General features: G+C 42.0%; 1 protein-coding gene across 3 annotated transcripts in view; it reads left to right on the top strand.

Moving 5' to 3' along the window:
• btk (Bruton agammaglobulinemia tyrosine kinase) overlaps nucleotides 1–23,007 on the top strand; it is a 127,255-nt gene that overhangs the window by 64,551 nt on the left and 39,697 nt on the right. For 2 of the 3 annotated variants that reach the window (XM_043704297.1, XM_043704296.1), the window contains exons 7-10: nucleotides 4,771–4,943; nucleotides 9,492–9,554; nucleotides 13,695–13,749; nucleotides 18,414–18,493. In XM_043704297.1, coding sequence (XP_043560232.1) covers nucleotides 4,771–4,943; nucleotides 9,492–9,554; nucleotides 13,695–13,749; nucleotides 18,414–18,493 — 371 coding nt within the window. The remainder of the gene's footprint in view (nucleotides 1–4,770; nucleotides 4,944–9,491; nucleotides 9,555–13,694; nucleotides 13,750–18,413; nucleotides 18,494–23,007) is intronic. The other variant, XM_043704298.1, reaches the window with a different exon arrangement.

The raw sequence follows: 23,007 nt of genomic DNA, 5'->3' as shown, positions 1-23,007 counted from the left end.
CACATCCTTCTTCACTGTCTACAACTCCTCCGACTTTCGTACCATCCGCAAACTTGTTCACCCAACCTTCTAACCCCTCCTCTAGGTCATTTATAAAAATGACAAACAGCAATGGTCCCAAAACAGATCCTTGCGGAACACCGCTAGTGACGGCACTCCAAGATGAACCTTTGCCATCAACTACTACCCTCTGTCTTCTTCCAGCCAGCCAATTCCTAATCTAAACCTCCAACTCACCCTCAATGCCATACCTCCGTATTGTTCTTTCCATCTTTCATTCTCTCTCCGATGTTGTGTCTTTCTGTCATTCTAAATGCTGATGATGGTGAATAGCTGGTTATATTTTGGGTAAACAATCTCTGCACCTGAATGGCGAACATTACCCTGATATTGAAACAGAGGTCTTATGTCTGTTAAGCCAGCGAGGTTGGAAGAATAAGTGAAGATTTGGCTGCCTTTGGGTGAGGGAAGACTGGAAGGTGAGAGTCCCCAGAATGTTTGATTGGTGATGAGTGTAGAGTAAAGGGTAAATACTCAAGTATGTGAATCATCTCTTGCAACATCAGTCATGATGCGAGATTGCATGACAGCAGACTCCAGAGAGAGATTATTCTGTGTATCGTCTTGTGCTAAGCTTAATCATAGAATCACAGAATTATTATCACAGAACAAGGCCATTTGGACCATTGTATCTGTGCTAGCTCTGTCATCTAGTCTGACTCCATTGACTAGTGCCAATCTCCTGCCTTTCCCCCATATCTATGTCCCCTATTTCTGTTCAACTAATCGTCCAATGCCCTCTTGAATACATCAGTAAAACCTGCCTGCTCCACATTTCCAGGAGTGCATTCCAGACTCTAACTACTTGCTGTTTTATTCTCACTTTACACTTGCTTTGTCTGCACACCACTTTATATCATGAGAATAGTCCACAGAATGTTAAATAAAAAGATAGTCTTACCTACAGCTAAGAATTCAGCAGTCTCCCTCAACCTTACAAGGACCAGTCCCATGGGTGGATAAGAGATGGGATGGAAGTGATATTCTTACCAAACCAGTCACAATGCAAACAACATTCTCCAAAGCTGGTAGTGAATGAAGCCCACCAGAGTCTCCATCTGCCACCAGTGTTTCTGGGTCTTCACTGGGTGACACTTTGGCATTCTGGAAGCACCACTGATACAGACCTTAACCATGCTTCTGTCAGGCAAAGCAAGCCATGGCAGGGTTCCAATAGAATCCCCACAATGTGGAAACATGCCATTTGGCCCAACAATTCAATACTGACTCTCCGAAGAACATCGCACCCTGACTCACCACTCAGCTCCCCCCCCCACCCCTTTAACCTTGCATTTCCCATGGCTAAGCCACCCCTGGACACTACGGGCAATTGAGCACAGCCAATTCACCTGATCTGCACATCTTTGGACAATGGGAGGAAACCAGAGCACCCGAAGGAAACCCAATCAGACACAGGGAGAATGTGCAAAGTCCACATAGAGGGTCACCCAAGGCTGCAATCGAACACAGGTCCCTGACAGTGTGAGGCAGACAATTAACAAAAATTAGGCATTGGTTTTGGTGAGCACATCAATTCACCTCTCTTTCAACATAGTAATAACCTGATACAGCCTCATTTATTTTTAATTCTGTCACGGGGCGTGGGTGTCACAGGCTGGTCAGCATTTATTCCATGTCCCTAGTGGCCCTTGAGAAGGTGTTGGTGAACTGCCTTCTTGAACTGCTGCAGTCCACATGCTGAAGATTGACCTACAATGCCATAAGGGAGGGAGTTCTACAGTTTTGACCCAGTGACACTGGAGGAGTAGCAATACATTTCCAAGTCAGAATGGTGAGTGGCTTGGAGGGAAACTTGCAAGTAGGGGTGTTCCCATCCATCTGCATCATTCTAGATGGTAGAGTTTGTGCATTTGTGCTAAGGAGACTTGGTGAATTTCTGAAATGCAGGTAGACATTGCTGTTACTGAGTGCCAGTGGTTCTAGGAGTGGAGATTTGTGCATGCCGTGTCAATCAAGTGGGCTGCTTTCTCCTAGATTGTGTCAAGTGTTTTGAGTGTTGTTGGAACTGCACCCATCCTGGCAAGTAGGGAGTATCTTACCACATTCCTGATTTGTTTCATGTTCATGGTGGACAAGCTTTGGGGAGTCAGGAGGTGAGTTACTCACTGCAGGATTCTGAGCTTCTGACCTGCTCTGGTAGCTACCGTATTTATGTGGCTAGTCTGGTTCAGATTATGATCAATGATAACCACCCACAACCTCCCCCCCCCCCCCCCCCCCCCCCCCCCCACCGAATGCATCTCTCGCGCTGAGAATGTTTCCAGTGGGACAGTGGTCAGTAACAGTGAACGAAAAGGGGTGTTGTTGGAGATAGTCATTGCCTGGCATTTATATGGTGCAAATGTTACTTGCCACTTGTCAGCCCAAATATGGGTATTGTCCAGATCTTGGTGCATTTGAGCATGGTTTACTTCATTTATCTGAGGAGTCGCGAATGGTGCTGAACATTGTGCAATCATTGGCAAACTTTCCCACTTCTGATCTTATGATGGAGGGAAGGTCATTGATGAAGCAGCTGAAGGTGGTTGGGCCTAGGACATTATCCTAAGGAACTCCTGTAGAGATGTCCTGGAGCTAAGATGACTGACCTCCAATAACCAAAACCATCTTCCTATGTAGCAGCTATGACTCCAACTAGAGGAGACTTTTCCCATGATTCCAGTTCTGTTTGGGCTTCTTGATGCTATTCTCAGTCAAATGCAGTTTTGATGTCAAGGGAAGTCAGTCAACTTATCTCACCTCATGTTTGATGAATATTTCTCCTCCTCCCCTTCCACACAAATGGACAGAACCATAATATACTGCTCCAATAAGGAGACTGTTATCCCCTCAGAAATGGTGTATAAATACTGTGGCTACATGAGCAGATCAGAGGCCGAACATTCTGAGTTGAGTAACTTACCTCCTGACTCCTTGGAGCTGCTCACCATCTAAATAGCACATGTCAAGAGTGTGATGGAATACTCTCCACTTGCCTGGATAAATGAAGCTCCAACAGCACTCAAGAAGCTTGAGATCACCTATGAATAAACAGCCCTTTTGATGGCAACCATATCCACCAGTTCAATATCCAAACAGGGAGGACAGAAAAATGGCAAATGGAGGTTAATCCAGGTAGGTGTGAGGTGCTCTATTGTGGGAGATCAAATGTTAAGGAAAAGTATACAGTTAACAGCAAGACCCTGATGTACAGAGGGATCTTGGTGTTCATGTCCATAGCTCCCTGAAAGTGGCCATGCTACTAGATAGAATGGTAAAGAAGGCACATGACATGCTTGCCGTTATTGGTCAGGGAATTGAGTACAAGAGTCAAGATGTCATGTTGCAGCTTTATCAGACTTTGGTTAGGCCACACTTAGACTATTGCATTCAATTCTAGTTGCCACATTACAGGAAGGATGTGGAGGCTTTGGAGAAGGTGTGGAAGAGGGTTACCAGGATGCTGCTTGGATTAGAGGGTATGAGCTATAAGGAGAAGCTGGAAAAACTCAGGTTGTTTTCTCTGCAGCAGCAGAGGCTGTGGGGAGACTTGATCAAAGTCTATAAAATTATGTTAAAAATCACACAACACCAGGTTATAGTCCAACAGGTTTAATTGGAAGCACACTAGCTTTCGTAGCGACGCTCCTTCATCAGGTGATTGTGGAGGGCTCGATCGTAACACAGAATTTATAGCAAAAATTTGCAGTGTGATGTAACTGAAATTATACATTGAAGAATTAATTGTCTGTTAAGCCTTTCATCTGTTAGAATACAGGGATAGTTTCACTTCTTTCATGTGTAAATCACAAAACCCTTTTTTTAAAGTTGCATTCTCGGGTTAGCTGTTAACAATGGTGATAGCTAGACAATATGTTGAAGGTGTTAGCCCCTGTGTTCTCTGTCTATGACCGGCATCTCCGAATCATAAAATTATGAGATGCATAGGTAGAGTTGACGGTCAGAATCTTTTACCCAGAGTTAAAATGTCTCATACTAGGCGACATGCATTGAAGGTGAGAGAGGGAAAGTTGAGAGGAGATGTGAGGGGCAAGCTTTTTATACAGAGAGTGGTAGGAATCTGGTTTGTACTGCCAGGGCTGGTGGTGGAGGGAGATAGGACAGGGGTGTTTAAGGGACCTTTAGATAAGCAGATGAATATGTAAGGAATGGAGGGATATTGGCCAAGAGCAGGCAGAATGGATTAGTTTAATTTAGTGTCATGTTTACCACAACATCATGGGCCGAAGGGCCTGCTCCTGTGCTGTACTGTTCTATGTTCTAACCTGTAAACTCTACCACCTAGAAGGACAAAAGCAACAGATGCATGGGAACACAAGTTTTCCTTCAAGCTGCACACCATCCTGACCATGAAGTATATCGCCTTTCCTTCGGCGTCACTGGATCAAAGTCCTGAAACTCCCTCTTTAACAGCACTGCAGGTACTTTGTACCGGTCTGTAGTAATTCAAGAAAACAGGCCTTCGCCACCTCCTCAAGGTGCTATTAGGGATAAGTAATAGCTGCAAGCCAAGCCAACACACCTACACTACATGAATGAATAATAGACACACACAACACAATCATTGATTCCTGGTTGTTGACCAACTTGTCAATGGTACCCTCACATGTAGATATGGATGATTAGCCAGAGGTTGCTAAGTAACTAGTTAATGCTGACTTGGTAATGGTTCTACTCATTGTATTCCAGCAGATGAAACGAGCTCCACCTCCCCAGCCTAGCTCCACACCCACAAAGGTTGTTGTTGCACTATATGATTACCAGAAGATGAGTCCTGACGATCTGTCTCTCCAGAAGGATGAAGAATATGTTGTCTTGGATGACCAGGATCAACATTGGTGGAAAGCTAGAGACATGCGCGGGTAAGAGGTGATCCCGAGATTATTGTCCAAAAGCTCTGTGTGTGGTTGGTGCCTCAGAAGCTGTCATGTCTGCTTGGAGGAAAACAGGCACCCGTCAACTTGAAAATCTGGCTAAGGTCCACATGGACACAATGTTACCGAGCACCTTGGTGGCCATTGTGGAGTTGGGTGTAACTGACCCTCTGTGTTGACCAGGACTGTACTGCGAGAAACATTCACCAACTGATGGAGGCTGAGGATGGAATATATAACCAGGATTTGTAGCCTTTCTCTATTCTCCTTTCTTACATTTTTGTTGCTGATTTCTAATCTTATCACAACTTTTTTTGTTTTAACCTGGAGGCACTCCTCTTTCTCCTGAAGCTATACTAACAGTAATCTCCACAGGGGGTTGTTGGAAAGTGCAAAAATATGTCGGACAATGTGGTGTTGTGTTATTTTTTTCTTTCATGGGATATGGGGGAGTGTGCCCCCATGACCTGGTTTCCTGAATTAAACAACAGTGCCACTGTGAATATGGTCTGAGTGCTGCCCAATGCACCCATGCATTAGCTTACATTACATGTGCCACAAACACTCTGCTCTTTAATCAGTCATTTGAAGTTTGTTTACACTAACTATATATATTGCTATAATATCACAGATTTAAATGTGGTCTGGATTCTATGCTTACTGATTTTAGTGTACATTGCATACACATACTAACTAATTGATGTCACTCTACTGATTCCAACAGACAGAGGCAGTGTCTGATGGTAAGGAGGATACTTTAGTCCCAGAACTTTACGTGTTGCCATGTCATGTAAATATACACTGCATGTCTGGTCTGAAATCTACGTAATAACTCAACAGTGCATGTCACTGCCAAAGCTGTCATTTCTTGTCCATTCCTAATTGCCCTTGAATTGAATGGCTTGCTATGCCAGGCCTTCTTAAACAGTGGGTCATGGTTCCCCAAAGATGTGACAAAATGAGGTTTGGGGCTGCGAACTCCAAGACTGCAATGACACCAACTAGAGTCAAGACCTGCGAGACCTCGTCATATCCTTATTTTTTAACAATTTGACCTAACTGACCCTTGTCTATGGTCTGATTCTTACTTCTGAAAGATTTGTGAAAAAGTAGGTTCCACAGTCCACACCCGCAACTCCTCTCCTCCACTCCAGTTGCACAGTCCTCACTTTGAGTTTGTGCGAGTTTTCAAGCCCTGAACAAGAGTCCCAGTGTGGGAAACATTTAGGAAGAGCTCTCTTAGACCATTTCCAGAGGCACTTAAAAGCCAAGCATGTCGGTATGGACTGGAGTCACATGTAGACCAAACCAGATAAGGATGGCAGATTTGCTCCTCAAAAGGGTGTTAGTGAACTAGCTGGATTTTTTTTAGCAACCATACTTAATAGTTGTCATTATCACTCAGACTATCTTTAGCTTCACATTTATAAATTAAATTTACATTCCACCAGAAGCTAAGGTGGGATATAAACTCAGACCATTCGTCTGGGCTTCTTGATTATTACCCTAGTGACAACATCACTACATCACTATGTTCCCCCCCCCCCAATGTGTGAAGTTATCCACATTGGTAGGAAAAAAACCAGAAAAACAGAATATTTTTAAATGGCGAGAGATTGTGAAATGTTGTTATTCGTAGGGACCTGGGAATCACCAGCATGAACCAGAGAAAGCTAATGGGCAGCTACAGCATTCAGGGCAGTCTGGTGGCTCAATGGTTAGCACTGCTGCCTCACAGCAGCAGGGACCTGGGTTCGATTCCAGCCTCGGGTGACTGTCTGTGTGGAGTTTGCACATTCTCCCTGTGTCTGTGTGAGTTTCTTCCCACAATCCAAAGGTGTGCAGGTAAGGTAAATTGATCATATTAAATTGCCCATCGTGTTCAGGGATGTATAGGTGAGATGCATTAGTCAGGGGTAAATGTAGGGGAATGGGTCTGGGTGGGTTACTATTCAGAAGGTTGGTGTGGAGTTGTTAGACCAAATGGCCTGTTTGCACATTGTAGGGATTCTTTAAAAAACAAGTATGTTTGGAAGGCAGGGGACATGTTAGTCATTATTATCAAAGTCTCGGAGTATAAGAGTGTAAAACCCTTATTGTAAATTTGGCCAGCCTTAATGAGACCACAGCCTAGAGTAATGTGTACATTTTCGGTTTCCTTACCTAAGGAAGGATATAATTGTTTTTGAGGAAGGTAAGAAGTTCCCCGAGACTGGTTCATGAGTTGACTAGATTGTCCTACGGGCAGTGATTGAGGAGATTGGGCCTATATTCCCTGGAATTTCAAAGAATGAAAGGAGATCTTATTGAAACTTATCAAATTTCTGAGTGTTTGATTGAGTAAATGTTGAGCATGGGTTTCACATGTCTGGGAAATCTAGAAAGAGGGGTCACATGACCAGAATAAAGGATCAGCCCAATGGGACTGACAAAACGAAAAATTACTTCCCTTAAAGTTTATATATCTTTTGAATTCTCTACACAAACAATGTTGTCAATGCTTAATTGTCAAATACATCCATCTGTGGATGATGAGAGAATTTATTGATAGTACTAGATTAAATGAAGAGGTTATTCTGCTTATCTTCTGGTATTATGGGATTTTACAATGTTGGCTCTCCAACTTCCACAGTCTTTGATAAAAGCCACCATCTTGGTCCTGTATCTGTTCTGCTTCTTAAGCTGTTACTGTATTTCCTCATTTGGTTCCCAGTTGCTCCATTAACCCCAGAATTTCACTGGTCTTCACAGACCTTCTGGTTTCTCTCTGCTAACTACAGCTATTGGTCGTCAGCTGCAAATGTTCTTATTGTGTTCCTTTTTCCCTTGAAACTGTGTGCAAACTCCACACAGACAGTCACCCAAGGCTGGAATCGAACCCAGGTCCCTGCTGCTGTGAGGCAGCAGTGCTAACAATTGAGCCACCAGACTGCCCTGAATGCTGTAGCTGCCCATTAGCTTTCTCTGGTTCATGCTGGTGATTCCCAGGTCCCTACAAATAACAACATTTCATAATCTCTCGCCATTTAAAAATATTCTGTTTTTCTGTTTTTTTTCCCTACCAATGTGGATAACTTCACACATTGGGGGGGGGGGGAACATAGTGATGTAGTGATTTTGTCCAACTAACCCGATAAAATAAAGATCAGTGAATGTTCTAAAACAAAACAGAGAATGCTGTAGAAATTCAGCAAGTCTGTCACTATCTATAGAGGGAAAACAGAATTAATGTTTTGAGTTTCATTCTGACGAAAGGTTACTGACTCAAAATGTCAACTCTGTTTCTCTCTCCACAGAAGCTGCCAACCTTATTGAGATTCTCCAGCACTTTCTGTTTTTGTTAACCCTCACCATGGTTCAACATAACTACGTCTCTGTAGCCTTTATTTTCCATTTAGATTCCAACTTGCACATCCATGTAATAAAATCAACCAGGTGTAGGTTTCATCTCACTCTGTCTTCATTTCTGAACAGGTATGCCACTTTTTTGAAGGTTTCTGTTACAACTGTTACTCAACTCCTGATGTCTTCATCAATTTTCCGATTAGATATTGTTAGGCTAAGCAAATAAGAAAATGATATGAATATCTATTTATTAGTATAGAATTTGTAAAAGGACATATTTTGATAAGCTTTTCATCTTGCATTCATCTTGCAAGAATACCAATTTATGGGAAAATCAGCTGTTATACTGTTAAGAGGAGAGTGCTGGTTGGTCAACAAGTGGAATTTGGTTTGTAGAGGTGCAGTTAAAATTCTTTGTAGATTTGCCTTGTCATCTACTATCAATACTGCAGAGGCTTATAATATTGCAAAAGAAAAATGTCAAGCCCGAAGATTTGGAATGGTATTGAAACTAGGAAAGGGCAACTGAAAAGTTGATATGTGCAAAATGAAGGTTATGATAAAATATGTTTTTCAGCAATACTCAAAATAATTCTACTTTTTTGGGTTCTTTGATTTTGCTCTTAATTTGCCAGCAGGCGTAAGTCCTTTTCTTTGATAACGTGCATACTGTTTTGTGCAATTTAATGATAATCCATGTGGTGGTGTTTGTTACAACCATGTCAGAAACTCTTTGGAGATTTTCCCCTTTGTCTGCCATAATTACTGAATGGCATACAATGTTGTAAAAATAATAGTAAGCCTGAAGTTTGGAAATGTTTTAGAAACAGCAAAGGGCAACTGAAACAGTTGATAAAAAGAGAAAAAACTAGAATTTGAGAATAAACTAAATAGTAATATAAAAGCAGATTGCGAGAGCTTTTGCAATTATATGAAAGTACGAAAACAGTTCAAGAAACATTACAGCTCTTAGAGGCAGAGGTGGGAGAAATTATTATGGGAAGTAACATAATGGGAGAATCATTTTATATTACTTATAATCACACTCAAAGACACAAGTTACAGAGTGGAAACAGAGGGTATTATCAGGGCTAATAGAGTGATCTGCTCTGATAGATACCTGCATGGGATTAGCCTATGGTGGATAGGATGTTGAAAATAGCTGATTGGTCTCATTCATTCTCTCTGCAGACAGGAAGGATTCATCCCCAGTAATTACGTGGTGGAATCTGGGAACAAGCTTGAAACATATGAGTAAGTAGCACAGTAGAGATTGCCACAATTCTAGTTCACAATGAAAAACTGGGGGGGGGGGACTTATGTTGACATATCATAAACAGGTGCTTCAATGAAACATATTAGGTGAAAGGTTATATTAATAGGTAGTAGGAAAATTAAATATGAACAAATGTGCTTTTGTATTTCCTTAGGTAACCTAATGAACCTAGTTAACTTTCGAGTATGTGACGTGTGACTCTTACTGATGGCTATTCAAGTACAGCTGGTCTCATAATGTCTCTTATGAAAATGAAAATGTGGTCTTTCAGTTTGGAAAGCCAAGGAGATATATAGAATTGCTTAAAGTACTCACTTTTCTGTAGAAGCAGAATTGGAGAAGTTAACTACAATTCTGTACAATGGGAATCTGAATACTGACTAAGATAATAATAATCATTGATTGTTGGACAATATGAAATGACAGAGAAAACAAATACTCAAGAGTGATTGTTTTCCAGCTTGTAGCAAATACTGAAGAGAAAAGACTTTTCTAAATGTAAGCAGATAGATTCAAACCATCAGCTACTGCATTGTTTTGGTGGAAAGCACAGTGCAACACTCCCTCAGTACTGACCCGCTGACAGTGCAACACTCCCTCAGTACTGACCCTCTGACAGTGCAGCACTCCCTTAGTACTGACCCGCTGACAGTGCAACACTCCCTCAGTACTGACCCTCTGACAGTGCAACACTCCCTCAGTACTGACCCTTTGGCAGTGCAGCACTCCCTCAGTACTGACCCTCTGGCAGTGCAGCACTCCCTCAGTACTGACCCTCTGACAGTGCAAAACTCCCTCAATGCTGACCCTCTGACAGTGCAGCACTCCCTCAGTACTGACCCTCTGAAAGTGCAGCACTGTCTCAGTACTCACCCTCTGACAGTGCAGCACTCCCTCAGTACTGACCCTCTAACAATGCGACACTCTCTCAGTACTGAATCTCTGATGTGCGTCAATGTTCAGCACTTATCCTGCGACGGTGCAGTACTCCGTCAGTACTGACTTTCTGACACTCTTGTACTCCCTCAGTAATGATCCTGCAACTGTACAGCACTCCCTTAGTACTAATACTCCATTAGTACAGTGCTCCCTCAGTAGAGTCACAGAGTTGTCCAGCACAGAAACAGACCCTTCGATCCAACTCATTCATGATGACCAGATATCCTAAATTAATCTAGTCCCATTTGGCCCATATCCTTCTAAACCCTTCACATTCATTTACCCATCCAGATGTCTTTTAAATGTTATAATTCTACCTGCCTACACCACTTCCTCTGGTAGCCCATTTCATACACACACTACCGTCTGTGTGAAAATGTTGTCCCTTAGGTCCCTTCTAAATCTTTCCCCTTTCACCTTAAACCTATAATGTCAGGTGTTGGTCTGACCTATCCTGGGGAAAAGACCTTGACTATTCACCCTATTCATGTCTCTCATGATTTTATAAACCTCTGTAAGGTCATCCCTCAGCCTGTAATGTTCCAGGGAAAACAGCCCAGCCTATTCAGCCTCTTCCCATACCTCCAACCTTGGCAACATCCTTGAAAATCGTCTGACTCTGTAGCACTCAGTGCTGACCCTCCATCATGTAGCATTGCCTCGGTACTGACCTGCAACAGTGCAGCACTCCCTCAGCACTGACCTTCTGATAATGTACAACTCCCTCAGTACTAACCTTCTGTTAATGCAGAACTCCCTCAATACTGACCAAGGGCAGAGTGATAGATGTGATCTATATGGACTTCAGTAAGGCATTCAACAAGGTTCCCCATGGGAGACTGGTGAGCAAGCTTAGAACTCATGGAATAAAGGAGAACTAGCCATTTGGATACAGAACTGGCTCAAAGGTAGAAGTCAGAGATTGGTGGTGGAGGGTTGTTTTTCAGACTGGAGGCCTGTACCAGTGGACTGCCACAAGGATCGGTGCAGGGTCTACTACTTTTCTTCATTTATATAAATGATTTGGATGTGAACATAGGAGGTATAGTTAGTAAGTTTGCAGATAACACCAAAATTGGAGGTGTAGTGGACAGCGAAGAAGGTTACCTCAGATTACAATGGGATCTTGATGAGATGGACCAATGGGTGAGAAGTGGCAGATGGAGTTTAATTTAGATAAATGTGAGATGCTGCATTTTGGGAAAGCAAATCTTAGCAGGACTTATACACTTAATGGTAAGGTCCTAGGGAGTGTTGCTGAACAAAGAGACCTTGGACAGCAGGTTAATAACTCCTTGGAAGTGGAGTCGCAGGTAGATAGGATAGTGAAGAAGGCGTTTGGTATGCTTTCCTTTATTGGTCAGAGTATTGAGTACAGGATTTGGGAGGTTATGTTGTGGCTGTACAGGACATTGGTTAGGCCACTGCATGCAATTCTGGTCTCCTTCCTATTGGAAAGATGTTATGAAACTTGAAAGGGTTCAGAAAAGATTCACAAGGATGTTGCCAGGGTCGGAGGATTTGATCTATAGGGAGAGGTTGAATAGGCTAGAGCTGTTTTCCCTGGAGTGTGGGAGCCTGAGGGTGACCTTATAGAGGTTTATAAAATCATGAGGGGCATGGATAGGATAAATAGACAAAATGTTTGCCCTGGGTTGGGGGAGTCCAGAACTAGAGGGCATAGGTTTAGGATGAGAGGGGAAAGATATAAAAGAGACCTAAGAGGCAACGTTTTCGTGCAGAGGGTGTTGCGTGTATGGAATGAACGGTCAGAGGAAGTGGTGGAGGCTGGTACAATTGTAACATTTAAAAGGCATCTGAATAGGAAGGGTTTGGAGGGATATGGGCCAGGTTCTGGCAGGTGGGACTAGATTGAGTTGGGATATCTGGTCAGTATGGACGGGTTGGACTGAGGGGTCTGTTTCCATGCTGTACATCTCTATGACTCTACTGACCTTCTGATAATGTAGAACTTCTCAGTAATGACCTTCCGACAGTGCAGCACTTCCTCAGTACTCACCCTCTGAAAGTGCAGCAGTCTCTAATTACTGACTCTCTGATAGTGCAGCACTCCCTCAGAAGTGGCATTAATATCATGCTAGATTTTGTGGCATGTTTCTGTAATTAGTCTTTTTATCAGTCATGGTATACGGGCTTTGCTGAATAGGCCAATTTTAATTTGCTATCTCTACCTGCCCTGGAAAAGTTGGTAGGAACAATCTTTTTGAACCATTGCAGTCCATTGTGTATAGATACACCAACAGTGGTGTTAGTGAGGGAGTTCCAGTATTTTAACCCAGTGAAGTAATGTCGTTCCAAATCAGGTTGATGTGCATCTCAGAGGGGAACCTGCAGGGTATGCTGCTCCCATGTACCTTTCTTTTTGATGGTAACGGTCCTGCTTTGGAAGGTGCTCTCCAAAATGGATTTGTGTGTTGCTGCAGTACACCTTGTCGATGGTACACACTGCTGCCACATTGTGACCTCTGCCTTAAAAATGATAAATCTGCTTCGGGTAGGCAGAAGGTGACTTGAATCGTTTCATGACAGGAGTGTTGCCCATACTTATAGATTATACAGCATTATCTGATGGAGTAAACCCTGGGGATCGGCCTAAGAGATCTAGTCAATGCCTTCTGGACCACTGGCTCCACTACAGGCTCTGTATTCCATTCCAATAGATTTGATACTCACAGAGAGACCATACCGGTCAAACCAATAAGAAAAAATGCAGTAGAAGAGGAAATGCTGGCGGTCTTAGAAAACACAAAGGTAGATAAATCTCAGGACCTGATCAAGTGGGCAGCACGGTGGCACAGTGGTTAGCACTGCTGCCTCACAGCGCCAGAGACCCGGGTTCAATTCCCACCTCAGGCAACTGACTGTGTGGAGTTTGCACGTTCTCCCCGTGGGTTTCCTCCGGGTGCTCCAGTTTCCTCCCACAGTCCAAAAATGTGCAGGTTAGGTGAATTGGCCATGCTAAATTGCCCGTAATGTTAGATGAAGGGGTAAATGTAGGGGAATGGGTCTGGGTGGGATGCGTGTTGGTGGGTCGGTGTGGACTGGTTGGCCTGAAGGGCCTGTTTCCACACTGTAAGTAATCTAATCTTAAAAAAAAGTGAGCACGCAGCAGATTTGCAATGAACAGAAATATTTACTGTTGTCCTGTCCTCACACAGATGGTATAACAAAGAAATCACAAGGAGCAAAGCAGAGCAGCTGCTGAAACAGGAGGTAATGATTATTTTTCACTCTTCTCCTTCACTGTACAAAATGTCGAAACCTAACAGTGTGACTATGCAAAAGAGTGGTTCAGAGATCATAAAGCCAACACTCCCAGGATGGGTACAGCGCAGGGTTCGACACAGAGTGAAGCTCTCTCTACATTGTCCACATCCATTACTCTTAAGACAAAGTTAAAAATCACACCACACCAGATTATAGTCCAACAGGTTTATTTGGAAGCACTGGCTTTTGGAGTGCTGCTCCTTCATCAGGCAACCAGTAGAGCAGGATCATGAGACACAGAATTTATAGCAAAAGATTACAGTGTCATACAGCTGAAATGATATATTGAACAAGCCTAGATTGCTGTTAAGTCTTTCATCGTTTAGAATGGGTTGCAGGTTTTTGGTTCATTAATTTGTAAATCCCAGAATTTCTTTTAAATCACATTGCCAAGATAACATAAGGTTTTATAAAAAAAAGTGACATCTCAGCTCAAGCAATGCATTAAAGGTGTGAGGTTAGAATCTGTCTGGATCCCCAGAGTCTGGTTAGAGTAAGTCAGACTGGTTCTATTTCTAGAAGCAGAAGAATCACCTTTAATGAATTGTCTGAGCTGAAATGTCACTTTTTAAATATAAAACTTAAGCTATCATGGGAATGTGACTTAAAAGAAGTTCTGGGATTTACATATTAATGAACCCAAACCTGCAACCCATTCTAAAAGATGAAAGACTTAACAGCAATCTAGGCTTGTTCAATATATCATTTCAGCTGTATGACACTATAATCTTTTGCTATAAATTCTGTGGCCTAGAATCCTGCTCCACAGCCACCTGATGAAGGAGCAGCAGTGCGAAAGCTAGTGCTTCCAAATAAACCTGTTGGACTATAACCTGGTATTGTGTGATTTTTAACTTTGTACACCCCAGTCCAACACCGCCTCCTCCACATCATCACTCCTAAGACAGGCACTGTACAGGGTTTAATACAGAGTAAAGCTGCCTCCACACTGTCCCCATCAAACACTCACAGAGCAAGTACAGTGTGAGATTAGTTGCAGAGTAAAGTTCCATTTACACTGTAACCTTCAATCACACCAAGGACAGGAACAGCATAGATTTAAGTATAGAGTAAAGCTCCCTCTATGGTGTCCTCCTTATCAAACACTCCCAAGTTATTAGAGTTTGGGGTTAAATAAAAGATACCACTCCTAAAACGCATTAGGACTTGAGTCCTACAGAGACCCTACTCTATGAATACAATATCCTATTAAGTGCAATCTATTGACCAATAGACATGATTAACCACATGCAATCCAGTCAATTGAATGAGTTGCTGGTACTCGTACCTCACTCTTTAGAATTTGATCCTAGACCAGATCTGTTTCGAACATTGGGACTGATCTTCAGGAGAAGGATTGAAATGCTCCCTCCTGTGAGTGTCAGAGCACTTTTCTCACCTGTGTTTGTGCTGCATTAGATTGCACAAACTCTTGCCTTCATTCCTGAAGCTGTGACAAGTGGCATGCTGCAAGGATGAGTGGTGGGGCCTCAGCTGTTTGCAGTCTATATTAGTGACATGCACAAAGGGACCGAGCAGAATTATCTAAGTTTACTAATGAGATGAAGTGAGGTGATAATGTAAATTGTGGGAAAAGTAACAAAGAAGCTGCATAAAAGGTTAACATATTGGGTCATAAAATGCAGATCAAGTACAACGCAAGGAAGTGTGAGATTATTTAATTTAATAAGAATAAAAATGCAGAACATTCTTTAACAGGAAAGAAAGCCTGTAAATGTAGTTGTTGTTCAAAGGGTCTGATCATACAATTAATCCAGAAATTAGCATGCATTTCCAACAAGCAATTAAAAAAGCAAGTAGCATGCTGGCCTTTATTACAAAGGATTAGAATATGGGAATAAAGAAGTTTTGCTGCAATTGATAAGGACTTTAGTGAGATTAAACTAGACATCCTACATGTTGTTTTAGATTCATAGATTCATGCAGTGCAGAAAAGGCCCTTCAACCCATCAAATCTGCATTACATAATTCTCACTAAAAGTGCACTAATTCCAATTTCCTGCACTTTGGCCCATATCATTCAATATTATGATATCTGAAGGACTCATCCAGATATTGTTTTTAAATGTTGTAAGGCTTCCAGCCTCCACAGCCTTCCCAGACAGTGCATTTCAGAATCCCACCACTCGCTGAGTGAAAACATATTTTCCAAAATCCCCTCTGAATCTCCCGCCCCTTACCATAAAACTATATCCTCTTGTGATTGACCCCTCAACCACAGGAACAGCTGCTCTCTATTCACCCTGCTCATACCCCTCATAATCTTATGCGCCTCAATCATGTCCCCCCTCAGTCTTCTCTGTTTTTAAGAAAACAATCCAAACCTATCTATTCTCTTCTTACAGCTCAATTTCTCTATCCCAAGCAACATCCTGGTGAACCTTCTCAGTACCTCCTCCAGTACTATCACATCCTTCCTCAAGTGAAGCAACCAGAACTACATGCAGTACTCCAGTTTGGCCTGACTAATGCTCTATACAACTCCAACATTACTTCCTTGCTCTTTTACTCTATTCCATGACCGATGAAAGGAAGTGACACATATGTCTTTTAATTGTCCTATTCACATGCTTTGCCGATTTCATCTGTGAATCATCACCCCAAGATCGCTCTTTTCCTCTAAGCTACTCAGTGTCCTGCCATTCATTAAACACTTCCTCACTTTTTTTCTTCTTCCAAAGTGCCTCCCCTCACTCTTGTCAGAGTTAAATACCATCTGCTACTGGTCTGCCCATCTGATCATTCCATTTATATCTTCCTGTAACCTACAACCATCTTCTTCACTATTAACAACTCTAGCAATCTTGGTGTCATCTGCAAGTTTGCTTAATATTCCTCCCACATGTTCATCTATATCATTTATACATATAACAAACAATAAGAGTCCCAGTATTGATTCTTGTGGTACATGCTGGAAACTGGCCTCCAGTCATTCAAACTGCCTTCTACCTTTGTGTCCTGTTACTGTCAGTTTCTGATCCATTTTGCCGAGTTTCCCTCAATTCCACGTGCTTTAACCTTCTCAATTGGTCTCCTATGTCAGACCTTATCAAAAGGTTTGCTAAAATCCATATATACTACATCAACTGAACTTCCCTCATCTACACATTTGATCACATTTTCAATAAAAATCTAACAAATTTGTTTGGCATGACCTCCATCTGACAAAGCCATGCTGACTATCCCTAATAAACTCATGCCTTTCCAAATATTAAGTAGGTTGGTTCTGCATTTCAAGAAAGATGTACGTGCAGAGGGTCAGGTATAGTGAAGGTTCCTGAGATTGGTAGCTGGGATGAGTGCATTGTCCTGTTCTGAGAAACCAAGTAAATTGGGTCTACCATCTCTGAAGTTCACAGAATGAGAGCTAATCTAATTGAAAATGGACATTTATAAAGGGGCTTGACAGGGTAGACACTGAGAAACTGATTCTATTCAGTGGGGAATCATGAATGCAGGGACGCAGTCTCAGGAAAAGAATTGATTATTTAGGACAGAGACAAGTGAATATTTCTTCCCTCAGTTGGAAATGAATCTTTGAAATTCCCTACCTCAGAGGATTGGAGATGCTCCATCATTCAATACATTGAAGACAGGGAGAGAAAAATTTTAGGTCTTTCAGGGAATTAAGGGGTAAGGACAATGTACAGCGAAGATTTTTTACACTGGTGGACATGAGTCTCACTGGCTGGGCACCATTTTATGTCCATCCCTAATTGCCCTTGAACCAAATGACTTGCTGACCATTGCAGAGGGCACTTAAGAGTCAGCTACATTCCTGTGGGTCTGAAGTCAACTTGTAGGCCAGTCCAGGTGGAATCGGCAGATATCCTTCTCTAAAGGACATTAATAACCAGATCACTATTGACAACAGTTGACATTGATTACATGGTCACGATTAAACTAGCTTTTTGATTTCAGATTTTTAATTATATTCACACTTCATCATTTGTCATGTTAGACAATAGACAATAGATGCAGGAGTAGGCCATTCTGCCCTTTGAGCCTGCACCACCATTCAATATGATCATGGCTGATCATCCTTAATCAGTATCATGTTCCTGCCTTATCTCCATAACCCTTGATTCCACAAGGGTTGATGTTGATGTTGGGATTGAATCAGTTTCATTTAGTTAAGGGTTACATTTTTTGTCACGTTGTAATTGCAAATGGGTGTATAAAGCATGGAAGTGTTTGTAATACGCCATTATGATAAGGCTGGCCCTCCCTGCATGAAAGAAACAATCGTAACCTGACTTTCTTGTCGATTTATTCATTGTCCAATAACAGTGGGACTCAACGCCAGGTCTCCAGGACATTAGCCTGGGGCTCTGGATTGCTAGCCTTGTGACATTGCCTTTAAATATGGTTCAGGGAGAAGATCAGCCATGGATGGATTTAATGTCAAAGCAGATTCGAAGGGCTACTCCTGTTGCTTTTTCTCATATTCTTATTGAATATCTTTTCTGCCTTAAAATCTTTTTATTGTTGTTATTTTTTAAAATCTGAATCTCCTGAATTGTGATGTTATTTTGTCTTCTATGTTATCCTTTTGCCTGTTAATGCAGTAATTTATGTTTCCTTTGTAGGGTAAGGAAGGCGCATTCCTGCTCAGGAACTCAAGCCAGGCTGGAAAATACACAATGTCTGTGTACAGCAAAGCACCAGGGTAGGTCAAACTCTGCCATTGCATTGTCTAACAGCATAGCCAATTTCAATAGGAGCTTGGTCAGCAAGCTTGCCGTTCCATTTACATTGAAACTCGAGTTATTGAATAAAAATGGACTGTACTCCATTTGCAATAATACTAGAGTATTACTAGACTGGGGTCTGTATGGTTTCAATAGAATTGAACTGGAAAACATAGTGAGTTAGAAACTGATGAATATTCATTCACTACTTATGTGTTCCAGGACGTTTTTCTCTCCCTTTGTTTCCAATGGATCTGACATCAGCTCACATCATTGATGATGGATACCAGCAGCGTAATTACTATTAACATCTTAAACATCTTAATTTCGAGCATCCTGGTAGTGCACGGACACAATGATACTTGTTGACTAATCACTTTACTAGTCAATGTACTATAGTCCCAAACAGAGGGTGAGTGAAACTCACAGTAATTGGAATCATTGATCCAAAATCACTCATTCCTATGAAGGATCCTAATTCACCACACATTATCTCCCCAATTTAACCGTATACTCTACCCAGCATGTTCTTTTCAGAAAGGAACCTAACTTATGTTTGTATTTATCAATACTAGATGCCTCTACTGTTTCCAAAAGAGTGGCGTCACTCAGTGAAATTTTGACAGATTCATTTTAAATTTACCCCTGTTCAATCCCAAAATGTCTCCTTTAGTTCTGCTCACACTCTTCTGAAGTCAGGTAAAAGCATGACAGCCATCGAAGGGAATCAGGAAGCACAGGGAAAGTGGAATGAGGTCATCAAAGTATCAAAAAACAAGGATGGGAGAAATCTGTTCCATTGAGATGGACTCCGCTCAGCGTAGGCTGGTACCATTGATAGTCAAAGAGTGTGGTGCTGGGAAAGCAGAGCTGGTCAGGTAGCATCCAAGGAGCAGCGGAATCGACGTTTCAAGCATAAGCTCTTCATCAGGAAAAGCTCTTCTCTGATGAAGAGCTTATACTTGAAACATCGACTCTCCTGCTCCTCAGATGCTGCCTGACTGGCTGTGCTTTTCCAGCAACACACTCTTCGACTCTGACCTCTGGCATCTGCAGTGCTCACTTTCTCCTGGTACCATTGATATTTGATAAGGGCCAGAGCAAGAGGCAGGAAACTAGTACAGAGGAGATGGTGAGATCCAGGAAACAGGAGATTGAAAAACAACAGGGGAAATGGTCAAGGCTCTAGAGCAGAACAGTGTTTGAGGCAAAATGAAGCAGAGAGCGTCAGGAAAGGACAGTGAATGTAACATTAAACAGGCAATAATCATTAAGGTAACATTGAAGAAAACCAAACATACATCAAAGCTATGTGACTTTGTGAAACATTCATACGAAACTGGATGAATTAATAACACAGATAGCTTTGATTGAATTACCATTAGAAGCAGGGGCAAGGTATCCAAATTTGGGGAGTATTTTAAAAGAAACAGATAAACTGAAAAAGGAGGATTGGTTTCCCTGTTAATAAAGGTTGACATAAAGTCAGCACAGAGAGAGAGAGAGGATCTTAATTAAACAAAATGGAAGTGAAATTAGTTTATATGGAGCTGTGAAACAGCAAGAGACAGTAAACAGTGATGGGACTTATTTATAGGTTTCTTTCCAGTAGTTGGGGTTTTAGCGTTGAATACAATTCAGAAAATTAACAGTGCATGTAATAAGGGTAATTAACCATGTGGGCAATAATCTTCCGATAGACTGGGAACAGCAAATTTGCAGAACCTGCGTGAGGGACAGGTTCCTGGAATAAATAGAAGACAAGATCACTATTTCAAGGAATCAACAAGAAAAACAGACCATATTTGTTAGGACTGAGAACACTTTCAGAGGGTCTTTACTACACTGCTGTGAAAGCTCAACAATTTTCATCAGCAATTCTTAATGGATAATAAATATTAACATTGTTAATGCCATAATCCAAACATGACTGAAAGATAATATTTAGAATGAACCCTGAGCTTCAAGTTCTCTATCACTATTCCCTCTGCACTTTCTCCCATTTCTAATTCCTCTGTACCAAGCTAATTGTGTTTGTCCTGACCAGTTCTTCAGTGAGCATCTTTCTCTATAACTCTAGGTTTGATGCTGCTGTGTATTTCATTACTACTTCCTAAGTTTCCTGAATTTTGTGGTATCTATGTTGCTAAGTTTTTAACTGCATGTAGTGGTGGAAAGTCAATTTGCATGAAATGAAGCAATCAGTGTGTGGCATAGCACCAATATTTCCCTATGGACAAGGCAAACAATGGTCTTATGTGAAGAGATGGGTGAGGTCTTAATTGAGGTGGGAGAGGCAACAATTTTACCTTTGAATTGTGGAGTGCACCAAAAGAGGGTTTGACATTGGATTGTAGAGGACAATGTTCCAACACGAGTTAAAGTTCAGCAAAAACATACAAAAAAGTTGAAATATGTTAGGATTAATATATTTTTAAGTTTGGGTAAGGTTAGATTAGGTCTGTTATTGAATCTTTCAAGCAATTTCTATCCAGTTCAAACTGTCCTTCAAATAACTCAATTGGAAAGGCAAGGTACAACAGAGGGTCAATTCGCCACTGACATTTTTCAGCACTGCAATGCGCAGAATCCAAAAACATTCCTGTTAATATAAGGCCAGTCATGAGGGTCTCCCTATGCCACAGAGACTGCAGGCATTCACTACCACCACCTTCTCAAGGACAACTAAGGATAGCTGATAAAAGTTGCCCTTCCTGTGATCACGAATAAGACAAATTTTAAAAATTGCAATAAGTTATTGCAGTAAGCCTGAGTCCTGATCACTGCCAATCATTTGAGGAATGATAGGAACCTGAGAGTTGACTCTTCAAAAACAATGCCTTTCACAAGAGAACTATGGACCAGATTTTCCAAGGGGTGACAATCACTCGCAGATTGCCACTTCACTTTTTCTTCATTAAGAGAGAGCTCTGGATTTCTGAGTAGAATCCAATCTCGGGTCCTTTAGATATGCAGAGCTGTACTTCCATTCTGACCAGTTCTGTGCAGGATAGTTGTTGGGAAGGCAAACCACAACTCTCTTTCACGGCAGGCAGTTGCCATATGTTATGATTAAAAGATTCGGAATCACAGGCAGCCACTTTGTAGATGGTAAACCTACTTTGAGCAGAAGATTAGTGGCATACCTCGGATTGATATTAGAATATCTTTACTTCCTCTTGGCTACTGCCCATGTGACATTAATTTTAAAACATTAACATATTTTTCTTTCACAGTTGCAAAATAAATGGGAAATGCAAGTACTTAAAGAACAAAACGTTAAATTCTCAATAAAACTAAGAAGTAGATACAGTTGGGTTGTTAACATTTTCTGGTTCAGCCTCCGGTTTCAGGTCAAGAATGAGAAATGGAAAGATGTTCCTGTCCTGACAGTGTTGGGGGCAATGTGGAGGGAATCTTACACTGTATCTAAGATCATGTTGTACCAGTCTTGGAAGTATTTGATGAGGACAAGGAAAAGGGAGCTCTGCTCTGCATCTGTCCTTGAGTTGTACCCATCCTGGGAGTGATTGATGGGAACAATATAAGGGGAGCTCTGCTGTGTTTTTATCCCTGCATTGTACTTGCCCTGAGAGTGTTTGATGCTTACACATATATCCTGTAAAGAAATGTGTTCTATCTTGTTGAGAATCCTCACCTTGATAAATACCAAAAATAATCTTGATTTGTATCCGGGTGTTTTGAGTGGCTAATATTAGACTCCAGATGTGACTCTGAGGTTCTGTTCGTCTCCATTAACTGCAGCTTGTTAGTTATCTGCTGTGACTGGAAGGGACAGCAGACAGTGTAAAAGGGAAGTAAAACTGTTGACTTAGTGCTGAGGCTCAGTGAGACTCACAGCAGCATTAGCAGCACTGCAGGGTGTATGTATATTGAAAAATGATAGCGTAAGAAGATTGGAATATGGTACGTAGCTGACAATGAACTTTGAAGTTGGGTGGATCCTTTCTGATTGTGCTTGTGAACGCTGATACTTCATGTCAGTGCCTCAGTCGAGGGAATCATGCCTGTCACTGCAACAATCTGCAGCAACTGATTAGCTTCAAGTCAATCATGTGCCACAGGAGGCTGGTAGGCAGTGTGTTAATGTGTTCCAATTGCTATGTGCCTCCTGCCCTCCAGCTGTCTATCCTCCCTCTTCCCAGACAACAACTCTACCAACTGCAGGCTTGGCATGATCTGACCGTCACCCTCACCATTTTCTGGATTAGTGGTGCTGGAAGAGCACAACAGTTCAGGCAGCATCCGAGGAGCAGCGAAATCGACGTTTCGGGCAAAAGCCCTTCATCAGGAATAAAGGCAGTGAGCCTGAAGCGTGGAGAGATAAGCTAGAGGAGGGTGGGGGTGGGGAGAAAGTAGCATAGAGTACAATAGGTGAGTGGGGGAGGGGATGAAAGTGATAGGTCGGGGGAGAGGCTGAAGTGGATAGGTGGAAAAGAAGATAGGCAGGTAGGACAAGTCAGGGCAAGTC

This window comes from Chiloscyllium plagiosum, chromosome 15 (genome assembly GCF_004010195.1).
Source record: "Chiloscyllium plagiosum isolate BGI_BamShark_2017 chromosome 15, ASM401019v2, whole genome shotgun sequence".
In the NCBI taxonomy this organism is placed as follows: domain Eukaryota; kingdom Metazoa; phylum Chordata; class Chondrichthyes; order Orectolobiformes; family Hemiscylliidae; genus Chiloscyllium; species Chiloscyllium plagiosum.
This window is presented reverse-complemented; position numbering and strand designations above follow the sequence as displayed.